Below are 18,812 nucleotides of genomic sequence, written 5' to 3' on the forward strand. Positions count from 1 at the left end.
GAAGAGAGAGAGAGAGAGAGAGAGAGAGAGAGAGAGAGAGAGAGAGAGAGAGAGCGAGAGAGAGAGAGAATTTATGACTGATCTTATTGAACCTCCAGTACAATCCCCCCTCCCCACGCGCGGTGCAACACAACTAACCATGGGGCAATGCCTCGTCCCACGGCCAGATGAACCATGCAAACACACAGGTGGGCCTGTGATGATGACAACACACTACAGTGATAATGACAACACACTACAGTGATAATGACAACACACTGAAGACAGTGATGCATGTACTGGGATGATAGTGGCAGCACTCTACCTTCCTGTGAGCCGTGCCTGATGAGGAGGGGAAAGGTGCAGGCCTCCGCCTACAGGAACGTGTATTGAAATAATTAAAGTAGGATGGAAATGGGAGCATTTGCTGTGAATATGAAAGCAAGCACAATTTCTTTCCCCTTGAAGACGTGCCTGAAATTAGTTTCTATTTAACGTTGGTATATGACAGCTCACTGTCGCTCTCTAGTGGTGACCTGGCTGGGATGCTTTCAGACACAGGCCAAGTATCTTCTTCAGAGTTTGCGAATGGAGACATTGGCGAGTTGATTAAATATATCAGTTCAAGTTTTCTGTCTGATCCTACATTAAGAAAAATAACTGAAGGGATGCATTTTATGGTAGATATTAAAAAAAATACACTTTTATTTAACCAGTCTAATATAGAACAAATAAACATTAGTAAGATAGCCTAAATACAAGTATTAAAATCCAAGATTGCAAGAGGCCAACTGAAAAATCCTACAACATGCACTCACATCTCCAAACAAACTCCACATTTACCATCAGTGATAAGGGATGGCTATCGCTCTGGAATTTTGCAGTCTTGGCACCAAAGCACCATAGCATTTCTTCACAGCCAAGGTTAGCCACACATGTGGTCACCGCTACGCTATCCCTCTGTCTGTACCAATACCAGGGCCACCTGTCTGTCTGCACCAATACCAGGCCCACCTGTCTGTCTGTACCAATACCAGGGCCACCTGTCTGTCTGTACCAATACCAGGGCCACCTGTCTGTCTGTACCAATACCAGGGCCACCTGTCTGTCTGTACCAATACCAGGGCCACCTGTCTGTCTGTACCAATACCAGGGCCACCTGTCTGTCTACACCAATACCAGGGCCACCTGTCTGTCTGCACCAATACCAGGCCCACCTGTCTGTCTGTACCAATACCAGGGCCACCTGTCTGTCTGCACCAATACCAGGGCCACCTGTCTGTCTGCACCAATACCAGGCCCACCTGTCTATCTGTACCAATACCAGGGCCACCTGTCTGTCTGCACCAATACCAGGGCCACCTGTCTGTCTGCACCAATACCAGGGCCACCTGTCTGTCTGCACCAATACCAGGGCCACCTGTCTGTCTGCACCAATACCAGGGCCACCTGTCTGTCTGCACCAATACCAGGCCCACCTGTCTGTCTGCACCAATACCAGGCCCACCTGTCTGTCTGTACCAATACCAGGGCCACCTGTCTGTCTGTACCATACCAGGACCACCTGTCTATCTGTACCAATACCAGGCCCACCTGTCTGCACCAGTAAGGAAACTGAATTTCAAATCCTCAAAGAGCAGATTTGCTGCCCTCAGTGGTTTGCAGGCCGCTATGTAAGTCTGATCTGAATGTCTTAGAATGACGTACATTACACTGACTGGCATTTGAAGTGTATCAAAATAGTTTGTGAGATAAAAAAATGTTGATGAATAAGACAACTGTAAGACTTGATTTCAAGCTCATCTTTATTTGCCTCAATAGTATATAGATGAATAGCCGGGTTTTTTTTTTTGCCATACATTAATTAACATGAGACAAAAACGAAAATTAAAACTGTACAATGAGAAGATCAAAAGTGTGAACCATCTTCATGGTTTATGTGTTCACCGTTAAGGTCTACAGTCGGATAGAAACTAGGGAGAAGGATCGGCACTACAGGGAGTGATGCTTGGATATGTTCCACACTATGAGAAGCCAAACGTTAAATTAAACAAAGTACATGGTACTGATTCTGTACAGAAAAAACAAAAAATGGAAGCCTAAAAAAAAGGAAAAATTAAATATTAATACTGTTAATGACAAAAAAATCCAAACTTCTTTGTGATCGCTCATTCAAAATACTAGAAACCGAATCTTAGTGCTAAGATGAAGTGTGTAGGATCTAGTGGCCTCCCGCGGTGAGGTTGCAACCAACTAAATACCCTCCACAACAAAGCAGGAGAGGCTATGGTGGCCTATAAGATGCCAGCAGCATCGAGCAGCCAGGGCTCAAGTGAAACGGTGCCTTGATATTCATCAAATGGGTCTGGTTAGTCCATATAGTAATAGGTTCAGTGTTTCCCCTAGAATTTTGTTTAGGCCCGGTGGTAAGAGCTGATAGTGTGATTTGTTATACATTTTTCACGGGATGCTAGAGTATTTGTTGGTTATTTCCATATAAAACACTTGCTTAGCCATCACAGGTTGATAATGATTCAACACTGACAAGTGTTGGGAGGAGATAATGATCTCCTCCCTCTGCCCCTCTGACTTGTTCCTTCCACAACTGTCACTCGCCCTTCTTCCCCACCTGTACTCTCGTTTGGCACCGTGTTTAGGAAGAACCTTGAAATACCTTTTTGTCCTTCATCCCTTTTACGTTTTTTTGGTGGTGCCATGCTAATGATGATATTACTTAATGCTGTCAGATTGTCTGTTATGATGGGGCCGCATTTTTTTTTCTTTTTTTAATTATTATATTTTTTTCTTTTTTTTAATTTTTTAATTTTTTTTTGGCCGGTTGTTGGCCTGGCGGGGGCGCTCGTTGGCCTGGCGGCCCGCCAGGCCTGAACAATGGTAGGGGAAACACTGAGGTTATAGCTTACAAGTAAGATAGCGATTCAAAATACACATGATAAATTAAAACCCCATCCTCTCTTGAGCAGTTTGTCCGTTCTTGGCTACTGTAGGAACTTGTTTGTTATGAAAAGATTGCGGGCTCTGTGGAAGAGGATCCTCTCCCTATTTTGATATAAAGAGCTCGTTCTAGTAATTCTAGTAACAATCCTCATTTCATGGGATTATCACTAATTTATGAATATTATATTAAATTCCTGCGAAGATGCCACACCATTCTACACCGTCCACCTTTATAAACCCCAGCTGTGACTTGCCTAAGTCTTCCTGCTGCGGTTCTATGGATCCTTGCTTAACTTTAAAGGGTCTGAGGTCACACAGTCCATCCAGCGACATGACCTTAAATCATCTCGACATCCACCCCACATAAACGGCACAAATTAAACCTGTCTGGTCAGCGGTTCGTGTGCCCCACATGTCAATGGGTCACTGAGAGGACAATCAAAGAGGGGGTAATTAGAATTAAAGACAATCAAAGACCTTCAACGACTACCTTGCCCTATTGTTGAAATTGTTGTGGGAACATTGAGATGTAATGAACACAGATCAGCAACTCAGCATTACTTATTCAGATTTAAAATACATAATTCCTTCATACATAGCAGGATACCAGGCACCATTCCCACAGCCCTAAGGCCTACTCTGCGTCCCTAGCCTCAGGAGCAAGATGGTCTGCTAAGGGAGTCTAGGATAGTCTGTAGCTGCTCTCTTTTCTTTAAGGACACTGCTGGCTCAAGTGAAGAACATTTGTTTAGGATTTACAAAACCATAGGGGCATGACATCATGAAGAGAATTGAGCATGATGTCAACACGTTTCAAGATGGGATATTTTGGCAACAGAGCATGCATTCTGAACCTCCTTTGCAAGCTGGGGTTAGGGTCACCGCATCATCCTAAGATAAATGACTCATCGAGGATTAGTCTTTTGCGATTGATCAAACAGATCGAAGCAACCGAGAATGAATTAAATAAAATTGGCATAATAATAATTCTTCGTACATAAACGTACATAAAACAAAAAAAAAATTGGTAGCCCAATTCAAATCCTTCTGGCTATAAGTGGTGTGAGGCGTACCCACGTCTCGTGTAGTACCATAACAATAACAGTTGTGCAGTCAGCCAGTGGTGGGCTAGCTTGTTAGCTTGTCGCGAGGCATCAGCAGCTCATGTATATACAGGTTATTGCAGCGGACCGTGGCCTGGTCATCGCTCGGTCGCGGTGGCCAGAGACGCGTGGCGCTAGACGGCCCGCACTAGGTGGTGGTGGAGGAGGAGGCTGAAAACCGTCTGAGGTGCCAGTCAGTTTCACAGGTAGGACTGTTGACGAGGGGGCTGGGAGGGAGAGGAGAGCACACACGGGGGGAGCAACGCAACAGGAAGTGGTCACCAGTAGAAGGACCGGATCAGGAAGTTGGCGGCGGTGCTGAGCCAGCCCGAGCCGTCGCCGATGGCGCCCACACGCGTCACCGCCTTGTCGGGGTCCTGGGAGGGGCTCTCGTCCTCGGGGAGGTAGTCCGGGATGTCCGTGTTCTCCTCCACCGCCACCGCCTCGCCCTCGTGGAATGGCACCATGCGCTGAAACACACAACCACATGCTAATTATAATCACTCTCTCACACTGTTACGTTCCTATACGGCAAATATGAGATTTTGCGCAGCTGCGCTGTTCTGCATTTCCTTTCCTCCTATAGGCTGGTTGTTCCTGCCGTCGCCTGACGTCGCCTATAAAGACCGCCCAGCCCAGAATGCAAGGGCGGGGGATTTGTTCCTGGTCCCGCACGCCACCGATCGTTCATATGTGAATTGTTATCTCTTGTGCTAGGTAACTTACGGTCCAGCGCCGTCTTTTCCCATGTGGGAACATTATTGCTTTCATTTCACTTTATACGTTGTTGGTTAGGAGATGGTTGTTTTCACGTTTTAAGTTAGGTTGGAGCAGAGTAGACATAGGTCCCGGCTAATTCACATTCCCTTTTACTTTCGGTGTAGGAAAAGTTGGGTCCCCCAGAGTTAGGGTTAGTTAGGGTTTCCTTTCTGTTTTGTTATCTTTCCTTTCGTTGATTTAATAACCGTCCCGCCATGTGTAAGACAGCGTCTACTAAATAAAACGTCTGTTTCAACATGACTTTCAGTTTGTGTTACTTGGTCCGGTGTGACCCAAAGGTGATTCGTAACATAATGGGGGCTCGTAGCCGGTCTTTGAACCATTTGTGAGTTTTGAACGATCCGATTTTCCTGTAGGGAAAATCTTTCTTTTGTGGTGGTCGCACTGTGCATTGTGCACATTTAGTGGGCTGTGGTCACCCTTTGTTTGCGATCGGGTTATTTCCTCGCAACACGTGTTTACCCTCGCTCCTACGGAGGAGGCTCTGTTCCCAATTACGCGTTTTTCCTTGTTAGCGATCGTTTTTTTTTCTTCCTCGCAGTTATGTTTGATTTACACGCGTTTACCCTCGCTCCTACGGAGGAGGCTCTGTTTTCAATTACGCGTGATGACCTTGTTACGGTTGCTGGCCACTACAAGTTTCAAGTCAGTGGTAGCCCTTCCAAGGCTGAGCTCCATGAGGGGCTCATCAATCACCTGCGGGACCGTGGGGTGTTTGGGAAAGTGCCTGTGGACGAACCTACGTCACCTACACGAGGTAAAGTTCAGCCCCTTTCCCCTAGTGAAGTTTCAGTGGAGTTAAAACGTCTGCAGTTGAGAGAAATGGAACTTGAGTGGGAGCGAGAGAAAAATATTAGGGATAGAGAGCACGAGTTACGTCTGAAGGAACTCGAATTTAATCAAGCTTTGCGGCTTAAAGAAATGGATCTCCAGGCTCGTGAGGCTGATATCCACTCTAAGTCGGGACAATTTGACGTTACCCGTAATATCCGTCTCGTTCCACCTTTTCGTGAGGATGAGGTTGACAAATTCTTTGCGCATTTCGAGCGGGTAGCTACGACCCTCAAATGGCCTAGGGATGTTTGGACCATGACACTCCAGTGCGTTTTTAAAGGGAAGGCGCAGGAGGCTTACTCTGCGCTGCCTCTTGAAGATGCAGCGGACTATGAGAAGGTCAAGCAGGCTGTACCTGTCTGTCTGCACCAATACCAGGCCCACCTGTCTATCTGTACCAATACCAGGGCCACCTGTCTGTCTGCACCAATACCAGGGCCACCTGTCTGTCTGCACCAATACCAGGCCCACCTGTCTGTCTGCACCAATACCAGGCCCACCTGTCTGTCTGTACCAATACCAGGGCCACCTGTCTGTCTGTACCAATACCAGGCCCACCTGTCTGCACCAGTAAGGAAACTGAATTTCAAATCCTCAAAGAGCAGATTTGCTGCCCTCAGTGGTTTGCAGGCCGCTATGTAAGTCTGATCTGAATGTCTTAGAATGACGTACATTACACTGACTGGCATTTGAAGTGTATCAAAATAGTTTGTGAGATAAAAAAATGTTGATGAATAAGACAACTGTAAGACATGATTTCAAGCTCATCTTTATTTGCCTCAATAGTGTATAGATGAATAGCCGGGTTTTTTTTTTTGCCATACATTATATAACATGAGACAAAAACGAAAATTAAAACTGTACAATGAGAAGATTAAAAGTGTGAACCATCTTCATGGTTTATGTGTTCACCGTTAAGGTCTACAGTCGGATAGAAACTAGGGAGAAGGATCGGCACTACAGGGAGTGATGCTTGGATATGTTCCACACTATGAGAAGCCAAACGTTAAATTAAACAAAGTACATGGTACTGATTCTGTACAGAAAAAACAAAAAATGGAAGCCTAAAAAAAGGAAAAATTAAATATTAATACTGTTAATGACAAAAAAATCCAAACTTCTTTGTGATCGCTCATTCAAAATACTAGAAACCGAATCTTAGTGCTAAGATGAAGTGTGTAGGATCTAGTGGCCTCCCGCGGTGAGGTTGCAACCAACTAAATACCCTCCACAACAAAGCAGGAAAGGCTATGGTGGCCTATAAGATGCCAGCAGCATCGAGCAGCCAGGGCTCAAGTGAAACGGTGCCTTGATATTCATCAAATGGGTCTGGTTAGTCCATATAGTAATAGGTTATAGCTTACAAGTAAGATAGCGATTCAAAATACACATGATAAATTAAAACCCCATCCTCTCTTGAGCAGTTTGTCCGTTCTTGGCTACTGTAGGAACTTGTTTGTTATGAAAAGATTGCGGGCTCTGTGGAAGAGGATCCTCTCCCTATTTTGATATAAAGAGCTCATTCTAGTAATTCTAGTAACAATCCTCATTTCATGGGATTATCACTAATTTATGAATATTATATTAAATTCCTGCGAAGATGCCACACCATTCTACACCGTCCACCTTTATAAACCCCAGCTGTGACTTGCCTAAGTCTTCCTGCTGCGGTTCTATGGATCCTTGCTTAACTTTAAAGGGTCTGAGGTCACACAGTCCATCCAGCGACATGACCTTAAATCATCTCGACATCCACCCCACATAAACGGCACAAATTAAACCTGTCTGGTCAGCGGTTCGTGTGCCCCACATGTCAATGGGTCACTGAGAGGACAATCAAAGAGGGGGTAATTAGAATTAAAAGTGACAAGTCATTTGTCGACGTGTATGACCCAATCAAAGACCTTCAACGACTACCTTGCCCTATTGTTGAAATTGTTGTGGGAACATTGAGATGTAATGAACACAGATCAGCAACTCAGCATTACTTATTCAGATTTAAAATACATAATTCCTTCATACATAGCAGGATACCAGGCACCATTCCCACAGCCCTAAGGCCTACTCTGCGTCCCTAGCCTCAGGAGCAAGATGGTCTGCTAAGGGAGTCTAGGATAGTCTGTAGCTGCTCTCTTTTCTTTAAGGACACTGCTGGCTCAAGTGAAGAACATTTGTTTAGGATTTACAAAACCATAGGGGCATGACATCATGAAGAGAATTGAGCATGATGTCAACACGTTTCAAGATGGGATATTTTGGCAACAGAGCATGCATTCTGAACCTCCTTTGCAAGCTGGGGTTAGGGTCACCGCATCATCCTAAGATAACTGACTCATCGAGGATTAGTCTTTTGCGATTGATCAAACAGATCGAAGCAACCGAGAATGAATTAAATAAAATTGGCATAATAATAATTCTTCGCAGAATTATCTTCATTAGGTATCAAAGAGAAGAAACAAGACACAAATAAACAGAACAGAGGGTGCTAAAGCAAGATCTGAAGGACATTTTTCAAGAACACTCCTCGCAGAAGGACAGGAAAAGTAACAACCCAAAATATAAAATAAAGAGGATGAGTAAATTAGCGAGTTTTTTTTTTTTTTTGAATCACACCATGCACAAAAAAAAGGAAAATAATTGTTCTTTTGACAAACAACAGATTCAGTCATGGGATGAATCCTCATCCGACGTCAGCCACAAGACCTCGGACCCCCGCATGGCTTTTGCTTTGATGAAAAAAAACAAAACGTACATAAAACAAAAAAAAATTGGTAGCCCAATTCAAATCCTTCTGGCTATAAGTGGTGTGAGGCGTACCCACGTCTCGTGTAGTACCATAACAATAACAGTTGTGCAGTCAGCCAGTGGTGGGCTAGCTTGTTAGCTTGTCGCGAGGCATCAGCAGCTCATGTATATACAGGTTATTGCAGCGGACCGTGGCCTGGTCATCGCTCGGTCGCGGCGGCCAGAGACGCGTGGCGCTAGACGGCCCGCACTAGGTGGTGGTGGAGGAGGAGGCTGAAAACCGTCTGAGGTGCCAGTCAGTTTCACAGGTAGGACTGTTGACGAGGGGGGCTGGGAGGGAGAGGAGAGCACACACGGGGGGAGCAACGCAACAGGAAGTGGTCACCAGTAGAAGGACCGGGTCAGGAAGTTGGCGGCGGTGCTGAGCCAGCCCGAGCCGTCGCCGATGGCGCCCACACGCGTCACCGCCTTGTCGGGGTCCTGGGAGGGGCTCTCGTCCTCGGGGAGGTAGTCCGGGATGTCCGTGTTCTCCTCCACCGCCACCGCCTCGCCCTCGTGGAATGGCACCATGCGCTGAAACACACAACCACATGCTAATTATAATCACTCTCACACTGTTACGTTCCTATACGGCAAATATGAGATTTTGCGCAGCTGCGCTGTGCTGCATTTCCTTTCCTCCTATAGGCTGGTTGTTCCTGCCGTCGCCTGACGTCGCCTATAAAGACCGCCCAGCCCAGAATGCAAGGGCGGGGGATTTGTTCCTGGTCCCGCACGCCACCGATCGTTCATATGTGAATTGTTATCGCTTGTGCTAGGTAATTTACGTTCCAGCGCCGTCTTTTCCCATGTGGGAACATTATTGCTTTCATTTCACTTTATACGTTGTTGGTTAGGAGATGGTTGTTTTCACGTTTTAAGTTAGGTTGGAGCAGAGTAGACATAGGTCCCGGCTAATTCACATTCCCTTTTACTTTCGGTGTAGGACAAGTTGGGTCCCCAGAGTTAGGGTTAGTTAGGGTTTCCTTTCTGTTTTGTTATCTTTCCTTTCGTTGATTTAATAACCGTCCCGCCATGTGTAAGACAGCGTCTACTAAATAAAACGTCTGTTTCAACATGACTTTCAGTTTGTGTTACTTGGTCCGGTGTGACCCAAAGGTGATTCGTAACATAATGGGGGCTCGTAGCCGGTCTTTGAACCATTTGTGAGTTTTGAACGATCCGATTTTCCTCGAATTTAATCAAGTTTTGCGGCTTAAAGAAATGGATCTCCAGGCTCGTGAGGCTGATATCCACTCTAAGTCGGGACAATTTGACGTTACCCGTAATATCCGTCTCGTTCCACCTTTTCGTGAGGATGAGGTTGACAAATTCTTTGCGCATTTCGAGCGGGTAGCTACGACCCTCAAATGGCCTAGGGATGTTTGGACCATGACGCTCCAGTGCGTTTTTAAAGGGAAGGCGCAGGAGGCTTACTCTGCGCTGCCTCTTGAAGATGCAGCGGACTATGAGAAGGTCAAGCAGGCTGTTCTGCGTATGTATTCCCTGGTGCCAGAGGCATATCGGCAGAAGTTCCGCGGCTATCATAAACCGGAGGCCCTCTCGTACGTGGAGTTCGTTCGAGAGAAGGAAATGCTCTGCGATCGCTGGTTAAACTCGCAGGGAGTGACAACCTTCCAAGCTCTTCGGGATCTTATTATTCTGGAGGACTTTAAGAATTGTCTGCCAACATCAGTCGCGATTCATATTAGTGAGCATAAGGAGGTTACGCCGGCTGGTGCATCGGTGCTCGCTGACGAGTATGTGCTTACGCACTAGCGTCTCCCCTCTGTTTCCAAACCCCCACCAAACATTTCCAGCCATCCAACTGTTTTTAGGGCTACGAAACAAGCCGTGCCTGGTTCTTCCCACTTTTCACCTCGCGCGTCGGTATTTAAACCTACCAGCCCGACCTGCGGTTATTGTAAAAAGCAGGGTCACGTTGTTTCGGAGTGTTTTAAATTGAGGAACAAGAACAGGGCAGCTTTGCTTAACACAGAGGTCGGATTGTGTGTGGCTAAACCGCCTCTTTCTCAGGAAGACCCCGATGGTGGGAATCCCTGTTTTGCGCCTTTCATAATGGACGGTTTTGTGTCTCTACCCGGTAACCCTAGTGTGCGCGTACCGATTAAAATCTTGCGTGATACTGGGGCTTCACAAAGCTTCCTACTAGAAAATGTGTTGCCTTTCTGCGACATGACGTCTACCGGCTGCAGCGTTCTTGTGCGTGGTTTTGAAATGGGTTTCGTTAATGTCCCTCTGCATGAGATTTCCCTCCAATCGGACTTGGTTACTGGCACCGTTACCGTGGGTATACGTCCCTCTCTGCCTATCGCAGGTGTAGCCATGCTACTCGGTAACGATGTCTGTGGTGGCAAAGTTTTACCTGACCCTATCGTGTCTCATGTATCTCCGGAAAAATTAACGTGTGATGACCTTTCTGTTAATTTCCCTGAGGTTTTCGCATCTAGCGTCGTTATGCGTGCCATGGCGAAACCCTCACTCATTCACGATAGTGTTGTCACTCAGACTGCTGAGTCACTTTCGTCCCATGCTGTTCCTAAACTGTCTGTGGACCGAGATCTGCTTAGCAAGGAACAGAAAAATGACCCCTCTCTTGATACGCTCGTTTCTGAAGTTATGTCCGTTGAGGACATTGAGCAGTCGCCTCATGGCTATTTTTCCTTAGAGATGGGGGTCTTAATGCGCAAGTGGAGGCCTCTTACGGCCTCAGCGCAAGATGAGTGGAGGGTTCCGTATCAGATCGTTGTCCCTGCGTCGTTGCAACCAATTCCTGTTGCGTCGGAGTCTTTCGAGCACGTAATTCTGGACTGTGTCGGCCAGTTGCCTAAAACGAAATCTGGTAACCAGTGGTTGTTGACTATCATGCGTAGTCTAACCCGTTTTCCCAAGGCAATTCCACTGCGTAGAATCACGGCTCCTGTCATCATCAAGGCCCTGCTGTGGTTTTTTTCCCTCTTCGATCTCCCGAAGACCGTCCGGACGGACCGTGGTACTAACTTCATGACCCATGTGTTTGACACATTCGATTAGACACATTAGACGCGTTAGAGGGCGCGATAATGTGGTGACGATTTAATTTTTTCTGTTTAGCGTCTGGATTAGTGTAAATAAATTGTTTGTTAAGATGTTTTCCTTAAGAAAAAAAGAAATGTTGTACATTTGTGTATGTTTGTATTTTTGTAAACATTCAGCCTGATTTTACAAATTTAACCCCCAATTTATTTTCTTAAGGGTGGGGGTGTTACGTTCCTATACGGCAAATATGAGATTTTGCGCAGCTGCGCTGTTCTGCATTTCCTTTCCTCCTATAGGCTGGTTGTTCCTGCCGTCGCCTGACGTCGCCTATAAAGACCGCCCAGCCCAGAATGCAAGGGCGGGGGATTTGTTCCTGGTCCCGCACGCCACCGATCGTTCATATGTGAATTGTTATCTCTTGTGCTAGGTAATTTACGGTCCAGCGCCGTCTTTTCCCATGTGGGAACATTATTGCTTTCATTTCACTTTATACGTTGTTGGTTAGGAGATGGTTGTTTTCACGTTTTAAGTTAGGTTGGAGCAGAGTAGACATAGGTCCCGGCTAATTCACATTCCCTTTTACTTTCGGTGTAGGACAAGTTGGGTCCCCCAGAGTTAGGGTTAGTTAGGGTTTCCTTTCTGTTTTGTTATCTTTCCTTTCGTTGATTTAATAACCGTCCCGCCATGTGTAAGACAGCGTCTACTAAATAAAACGTCTGTTTCAACATGACTTTCAGTTTGTGTTACTTGGTCCGGTGTGACCCAAAGGTGATTTGTAACACACACACACACACACACACACACACACACACACACACACACACACACACACACACACACACACACACACACACACACACACACACACACACAACACACACACAACACACACACACACGTGAGCCAAGCCTGACCCCTGATGGCGACTAGAAGTATTGCGTCAAAATAGCGTATCTTATAGTCAAAACACAAAATAAATGCTTAAGTTAAAATATAACATCAATAGTTCTGTTGTTCTTCATCATCATCTGTCTGGGTTGGGTCGTCGTGGCGACACTCACCTCTCCTCCGTCCTCTGCCTTCAACACCTGCTGGGCGGTCAGCACCTTGGTGGAGTTGATGGCTGTTCCCAGGGCCTAGCAGGGACAGTGGACAGTTAGGCTGGCTTAGAGCTCATGTATATGTAGGTTATCTATACAGCACTTTACAAGTCTGCCTCCAGGTGGAATGGGGAGGTATTCTAATTTGTAGCTAGGGCAGTTTCTGTTATCTATTCCAAAAGAAGAATTACAGTTTTAATTAGACTTTTTATTAAACACAAATGGGATAACAAACATAAAATAGGGTAGATTAATGCTGCGTTTTAGCTGATCCATCACATTCTCATAGCAGTAGTTATGGGTATGATTTGTAGCATCCGCTAGCCGGTAGCCTCCCCTAGCCAGAAGCTCACCTCCGCCTTGAGGTCCGAGCGGATCCGCACCACACATCTCTTCACAGCCATCTGGAAGGTGAAGCTGATGACCCCGCGGATCTTCAGCAGGGCCTCCTCACACATGCCCCGCCGAGCCTGAACGCCCACACCGCGGTTAGGACAAACCAGGCATTGTGATGTCAGACACGTTTCAAATATCACAGCCTAAATTACATTTCTAAATATATCCTCTTATAACTCAGTACCTGTGATGACAACATTCATGACAGTGGAATAACTGGAAGTGTTACACATTGTAGTTGCATATCAAATCAATACAAATGCTTGCAACCTTACAATCATAAATCAAAACCAACCTAAGGGGGACAGTATGGGACTGCTAGTGGGCTTGTGCTAGTTAGGAGGAGCAGGCTTGGGCATCTTGCTCAATGGAGCACATTGGGTAGACTGGGGGAATCAAACCTACGGGCTGGGAGTCTAACAGCTGAGCTGCGGATTGAAGCTCCAGTAAATACCTTTTGTTCACCAACTGCCATCGGGGGGGGGGGGGGGGGGGGGGGGGGGAGGAGACTCATTTATTACAATCAATTAACTCCTACGGATTGCGCCTATAGAGAAATACTGCCCGGCATATTTTTGTTTTTTAAGCGTGTTCCTTACTGCTGCCGCCGAGCCACTAGCAGCTAGCTGTGCCTGTGTGTTGTAATTTGATCTGGCTCTGTGCTAGCTGCCCCGCTGTGCAGCGTTCAGGTTCAATCCCAGCACCCTGCTGTTCAATGTCTGACATTTACATCTCACACACACACACACACACACACACACACACACACACACACACACACACACACACACACACACACACACACACACACACACACACACACACACACACACACACACACACACACACCACACAATGCTGTTGCCATAACATCGAAAAACAACATGAAAGACAGAGAGAGAAACACATACAGAAAAGGTATAGGTAAAGACAGAGAGAGAGTGAGTGAGAAAGAGAGAGAAGAGAGTAGAGAGAGAAAGAGACAGACAGAGAGAGAGAGAGAGAGAGAGAGAGAGGCAGACACAGACAGACAGAGAGAAAGAGACAGACAGAGAGACAGAAAGAGATGCCGGGCAGAGAGTCAGAAAGAGACAGAGACAGAGAGCGAGAAGAGCGAGAGAAAGAGACAGAGACAGAAAGAGACACAGGGAGAGAGAGAAAGAGAGACTGATGGAGCAAGATTCCAGAGGGGGAGAGACTGACAGAGACAGCCAGCAGGATAGAGACGGACAGAGAGACTTCCAGAGGGGAACAGACAGAGGGTGCGCTGCGTACCGAGTCGTCCAGCCCGTCGATGTGCAGCACCACCGTCTTGGCCCGCTTGTTGGTGGAGCCCAGGAAGAACTGGGCCTTCCTCCGGCAGGACGCCGCCGCTGCCTCCGCCTGCTCCGCCTCCTCCTTGCCCGCCGCCTGCAGGATCTCATAGACCTCCGACGCCAGCAGCTTGGTCTCCCCTGGCGACGTGGCCCTGGGGGGTTGGAGGGGGATGGAGGCAGGATGAACATCCAAAATAGGTACATGGTGGATGCAAGTGTGAAAAGTTGTTTGTTGTGGGGATGTAGTGTAAGTGCAGTTAGGCGTTTGGTCGAAGTATATTGGTTTAAATGAATGGTTATATTTTTTAAGCAGAACAAGCAGCTAGTTATTTGCCTGGTCCAAAACACACCAGAACTGGGGACCTGTGCCGCCTTTAGACTAATCGGGTGTGAGCAGAGAATGGACTGCTACATAAAATGGACCAAAATAATACAACCAAACACAATTTACAATAAACAAAACCCCATTAATGATTCAGTCCGAGCATAGAAGCATATTGTCATATTGGGGCAGTTGCATCTGCTGGGGGCCAAGTGTGCCAAGGATACGGGGCAAACCACCCCACCCACCCCTTCCCTGATCTCTTCCGAATGTCGGCTTCATGATCTGATGCTGATGGGTCTTGAACGAGAGGCAGAAGTTTTCGCACCTGTATCCTTATCTTGCCCACCGCCCCTACTGTGATAGGATCACCCGCGACGCAAAGCATCACTAAAATGTAGACCACCACCAACACCACCCCCCTTTTCAGTAAAGGTCAGCCAGCTTCATGCCCTATGCTAGCCAGTGTGTGGCTCCATCTGAAGCTGGAGGGTGGCCGCACGGTCAGTGGTACGGCTGTTGTCCCTACCTCCCCTTTCCTCGGCTACAATGCAGCACTGCCCTTCACAACTCGATAAAGTGTAAACAACCCCCTGCAGAGTTAGCCTCGTTCTGGGAGGATTGACAAAACGCCAAGCAATAATCATAGTTGAGAAATCCCCCTTGTTTAACCTAGTCTCCAGCTTGTTTCAGTAGTAGAGGTTGCCAGCGTTATGCTAGAATGCTAGTGTTATGCTAAGTTGCTAGCGTAATGGTGGGTTGCTGGCTTAATGTTAGATTGCGAGCGCAATGCTATGATTGGAAGATCATTTGAAGATGAGGCTAACGCTAACAGGAAGCAGGTTTCTTGGGTGAAATCTAGCTGCAGGCAGCCATTTTTCTAGGCTCTGTTGGAAGGCTCAAAACAAGCAGAGTTTAATAATAACCTCATGGAAGGGATGGAGGCGAGGGGACGGACAAATAGTGCAAACTCAACTTGACCTCCACCCAAAGTCAAAGGGGCCTTCTGAGGAATAAAGGTAGCTAAGGGCCCTACACTGCAGGGGCCCGCACCGCTCTGGACAGAAGCTGTGATGTGATGATGACTCTTGTTCTGTTCGGTCCAAGAAGGACGGAACAAACACAAGCTAAGACGCTACTGGCTGATTGTGAAGAATGGACCACGCCCAGTCTGAGGGGTGAAGATGATGAGGACAGTCCCTCATGGGAACTCAAGTGACACCCTTCACAGCTCACGGATCACACAGACGGGGAATTACCTCTTCTGATGCCTGCTACACACGTTTTTATAAAGTTTCATTAGCCGCGTTTACATGAGCACTTCTGATACAATTACCGGTAGATTCAACGGAGAACAGATGGTGACATTCAGGAATCTGCATGGCCAATTTACGAAAAAGCTTTAAATTGCACTTCTTCATGTTTGTAAATAGCGACTTTTTGACATGATTAAAAATGAACATAGACTTCACAAATATAATTGAGATTCATACAACATGACACTGTGCGTTTACATGACACTCAATAAAATCGATTTACTGGGTTAATCTGACTATGATTGGATTATTAAGATGCATTTATACACCTTACTTAGCCTTTATTTAGTATCTATTTTACTATTTTTTAATGATTTAATTATTTTATTGTATGACAATGGTTATATGTTTATACGTGAAGCATCATGGGCCATCATAAATGTTATTTGTGGTTCTTGCCACCTCTTAGACGCCGTAGTTCTAGTACTATGCTGAGGCTACCTTCCACCACGTCTCCCCAACGTTACGTCATCGCCGAATGGCATTAGAAAACACCCGTTACTACCTTAAAAGACAAAAACTGGACTTTTACACCATTTGAGAAATTTTTTAAATTATATACTGTACATATAATATGTTAAGTGCCTTATGTACCCATTAATCGACAGTGGTGGTCAACCTGCAACACAGCCTTTAATCATTATTGAGGTGACTGGATGGACATTAAAGCTTAAAGACATTCATAACATTCCCTCGACACAGAGTACATTCTCTTAATTATTATTATCATTGTGCAGAATACAACGCAGGCTCAAAAGAAAGGGTTTCTGTACATAAGCGTGTGTTTGTCTTTGTGTGTATAAGAGGGTGTGAGGGACCGGAGACAGGGAGAGAAAAAGAAAGAGAAATATATTTACAGAACGAGAGAGGCGGACGGAATGAGAGAGAAAGACAGACGGACAGGAAGAGCGGGACAGAGGAAGAAAGAGAGATTAACAGAAAGACAGTGGGAGACAGAAAGAGATGGTGAGAGACATAAAAAGATGAAGAGATAAAGTGAGCTTCAGCAATGGGAAACTGAGACATACTTCTGCATGACGTTCTGCAGGCTCAGCATCATGCCCAGCTCGTCCTTCATCTTCTCCCTGTTGGCGCGACACTCCGCTAGGTACCGCACAGCCTTGAGGACAACGAGGACCAGCATTAAGATACATTTTACTATGGATCCACAAACACTACGGACTCACCATGCTTCACGTCGGTAGGTTTGCTTTAATACACATATTAAGACACTCACTGTGTGTTACTACCGTTTCATGTGCTCCTATAGTGTCATGGTTACATAAAACCACTTAGAAGTTGACTCAGATTGTGGGCTCACTATAAGAAGTGGATGGAGAGGACCGTTATATAATGGATGCATATGCAAGAGTTGTTTGTCTACCCAGAATAAAGAGTTAATAAAACATGAAAACAGTACTTGATACTCTATTTGAGAAATACTCAAACAGAGCGGTGGTGTCCTGGTTCATATTTAAATTAGATTTTGTTTCATTTACTAAATAAATGGATGCAAGAGAATGCTTACTGAAGGGTCACTCAAACATGTTGTAACAACACCGGCCAAGAGAGGGCGACAATGTTTTGGATATCAAACCCACAATTAAAGTTGGAGTCTTGAATTCGGGGTAATTAAATGAAACGTACTAAAATCAAAATTGTTGAAAACAATATTTTTATCCAGGCCAGCCCAGATGGGGATTTAAAAGAGTTACCATGTTTAAAAGAGTTACCAAGTTAACATAGTTTTCTTGTAGCAGACATCGATGTTGGGCAGCAAGACGTATGTAAACACATTACCAGTAGTGCAGAGTAGACGACCTGCGGATTTGTGTGATCCAGGAAGAGTATCAGGCCAGGTAAACACCCATGGTCTTCAACTATGGCTCTTCTGTTGAGTGGGTCTGCTGCCAGGTCCCGCAGCTGGTTGACGATCGCTAACGCATCCATCTCCCCACTCATGGTGCCTCTGGTCTAGGGGCCATACACATCAAACCGGCCACCTCACTCTACTTGAGAAAAGTGAGAAGAAGAGATTACGATATGCACTTTAATCAAAACAAAAGTAATAAACGAAAACTATCCCAGATAATAAAAGCTTCCCTTTCTTTTTTTCAAATAAGCACAACTGTGGAGTGCACACAAAGAGCACAACATATTCTCACATGATGAATCTTCTTAGATACAGGTCAACGTGTGTCCATCTTTGGTTATCTATATAATGGATGTGTTTTTATTTACAGAGAAGAGATTGGGGATTGAACTGGTATGTCTTAACTTTTGGTGTGACCCTTGGAACAATCCTGATGCTGGTTGCTGATGTGACACGCAAAAATAAAGTAAGCACTCCAATGGAGAAAAGACTGCTCTAAGCTTGGTCGACTGGACGTCAATACCCTTTGATTCCTCTGCAAACCTTCACTTATACACAAGCTCAAGCATTAAGAGGCGTACATAGTCAAACATAACATTGTCAACGACCCCGAGCTAACCTCAATCAAACCCGACCGATGCGTTGTGGCAGCTAGCTAGCTCCGAGGCTAGCCCGGTGACAAGGCTTACCTTATCTCAAATAGATGTCTTTAAAATCATAAGGCAGCTCCGGATGAACGGTCAGAAGGACACATGAATTTTCGACAAACTGACCCTATGTATACACAATGTGGACAATAGCCAGAAAATGAGTAGGTATAGGCCTTGGGTCGTACTCCTGCTAGCCGTCTTTAGCAGGGCTGTGTTGGTACCAGGCACTGGGTGTAGTGTTGCCAGATTTGGCCCGAATTTCCGCCCAATCTGGCTGCAGCGCGCGTCAGCCAGTGTTGCCAGATTGTGCGGGAAATTTGAGCCAATCTGGCAACGTTGACTGGGTGTCCCTGTTTAGTTCA

General features: G+C 45.9%; 2 protein-coding genes and 1 long non-coding RNA gene across 4 annotated transcripts; 2 read left to right on the top strand and 1 right to left on the bottom strand.

Annotated features, from left to right (window-relative positions):
• The first annotated feature begins 1,773 nt into the window (after positions 1-1,773).
• LOC115536977 (uncharacterized) lies at positions 1,774-3,387 on the top strand. Its single transcript, XR_003974755.1, has 2 exons — positions 1,774-2,367; positions 2,892-3,387. It is a non-coding gene; the product is annotated as an uncharacterized LOC115536977 (long non-coding RNA).
• Positions 3,388-5,315: 1,928 nt separating this feature from the next.
• On the top strand, positions 5,316-10,284 carry LOC115536969 (uncharacterized). Its single transcript, XM_030348484.1, has 2 exons — positions 5,316-5,993; positions 9,915-10,284. The coding sequence occupies exons 1-2, from the start codon at positions 5,364-5,366 to the stop codon at positions 10,215-10,217; spliced, it is 933 nt and encodes a 310-aa protein (XP_030204344.1). The 5' UTR covers positions 5,316-5,363; the 3' UTR covers positions 10,218-10,284.
• armc1 (armadillo repeat containing 1) lies at positions 6,408-18,705 on the bottom strand. Of its 2 annotated transcripts, none has more exons than XM_030348489.1 (7): positions 18,490-18,705; positions 17,728-17,936; positions 16,956-17,047; positions 14,249-14,441; positions 12,931-13,047; positions 12,539-12,613; positions 6,408-8,972 (listed from the first exon to the last, which is right to left on the bottom strand). In XM_030348489.1, the coding sequence occupies exons 2-7, from the start codon at positions 17,887-17,889 to the stop codon at positions 8,781-8,783; spliced, it is 831 nt and encodes a 276-aa protein (XP_030204349.1). In that variant the 5' UTR covers positions 17,890-17,936; positions 18,490-18,705; the 3' UTR covers positions 6,408-8,780. The 2 variants fall into 2 exon arrangements, with proteins under 2 accessions (XP_030204349.1, XP_030204348.1); XM_030348488.1 differs by having other exon boundaries at positions 17,728-17,939; positions 18,490-18,702.
• Between the last annotated feature and the right edge of the window lie 107 nt (positions 18,706-18,812).

This window comes from Gadus morhua, chromosome 23 (genome assembly GCF_902167405.1).
Source record: "Gadus morhua chromosome 23, gadMor3.0, whole genome shotgun sequence".
Taxonomy (NCBI): domain Eukaryota; kingdom Metazoa; phylum Chordata; class Actinopteri; order Gadiformes; family Gadidae; genus Gadus; species Gadus morhua.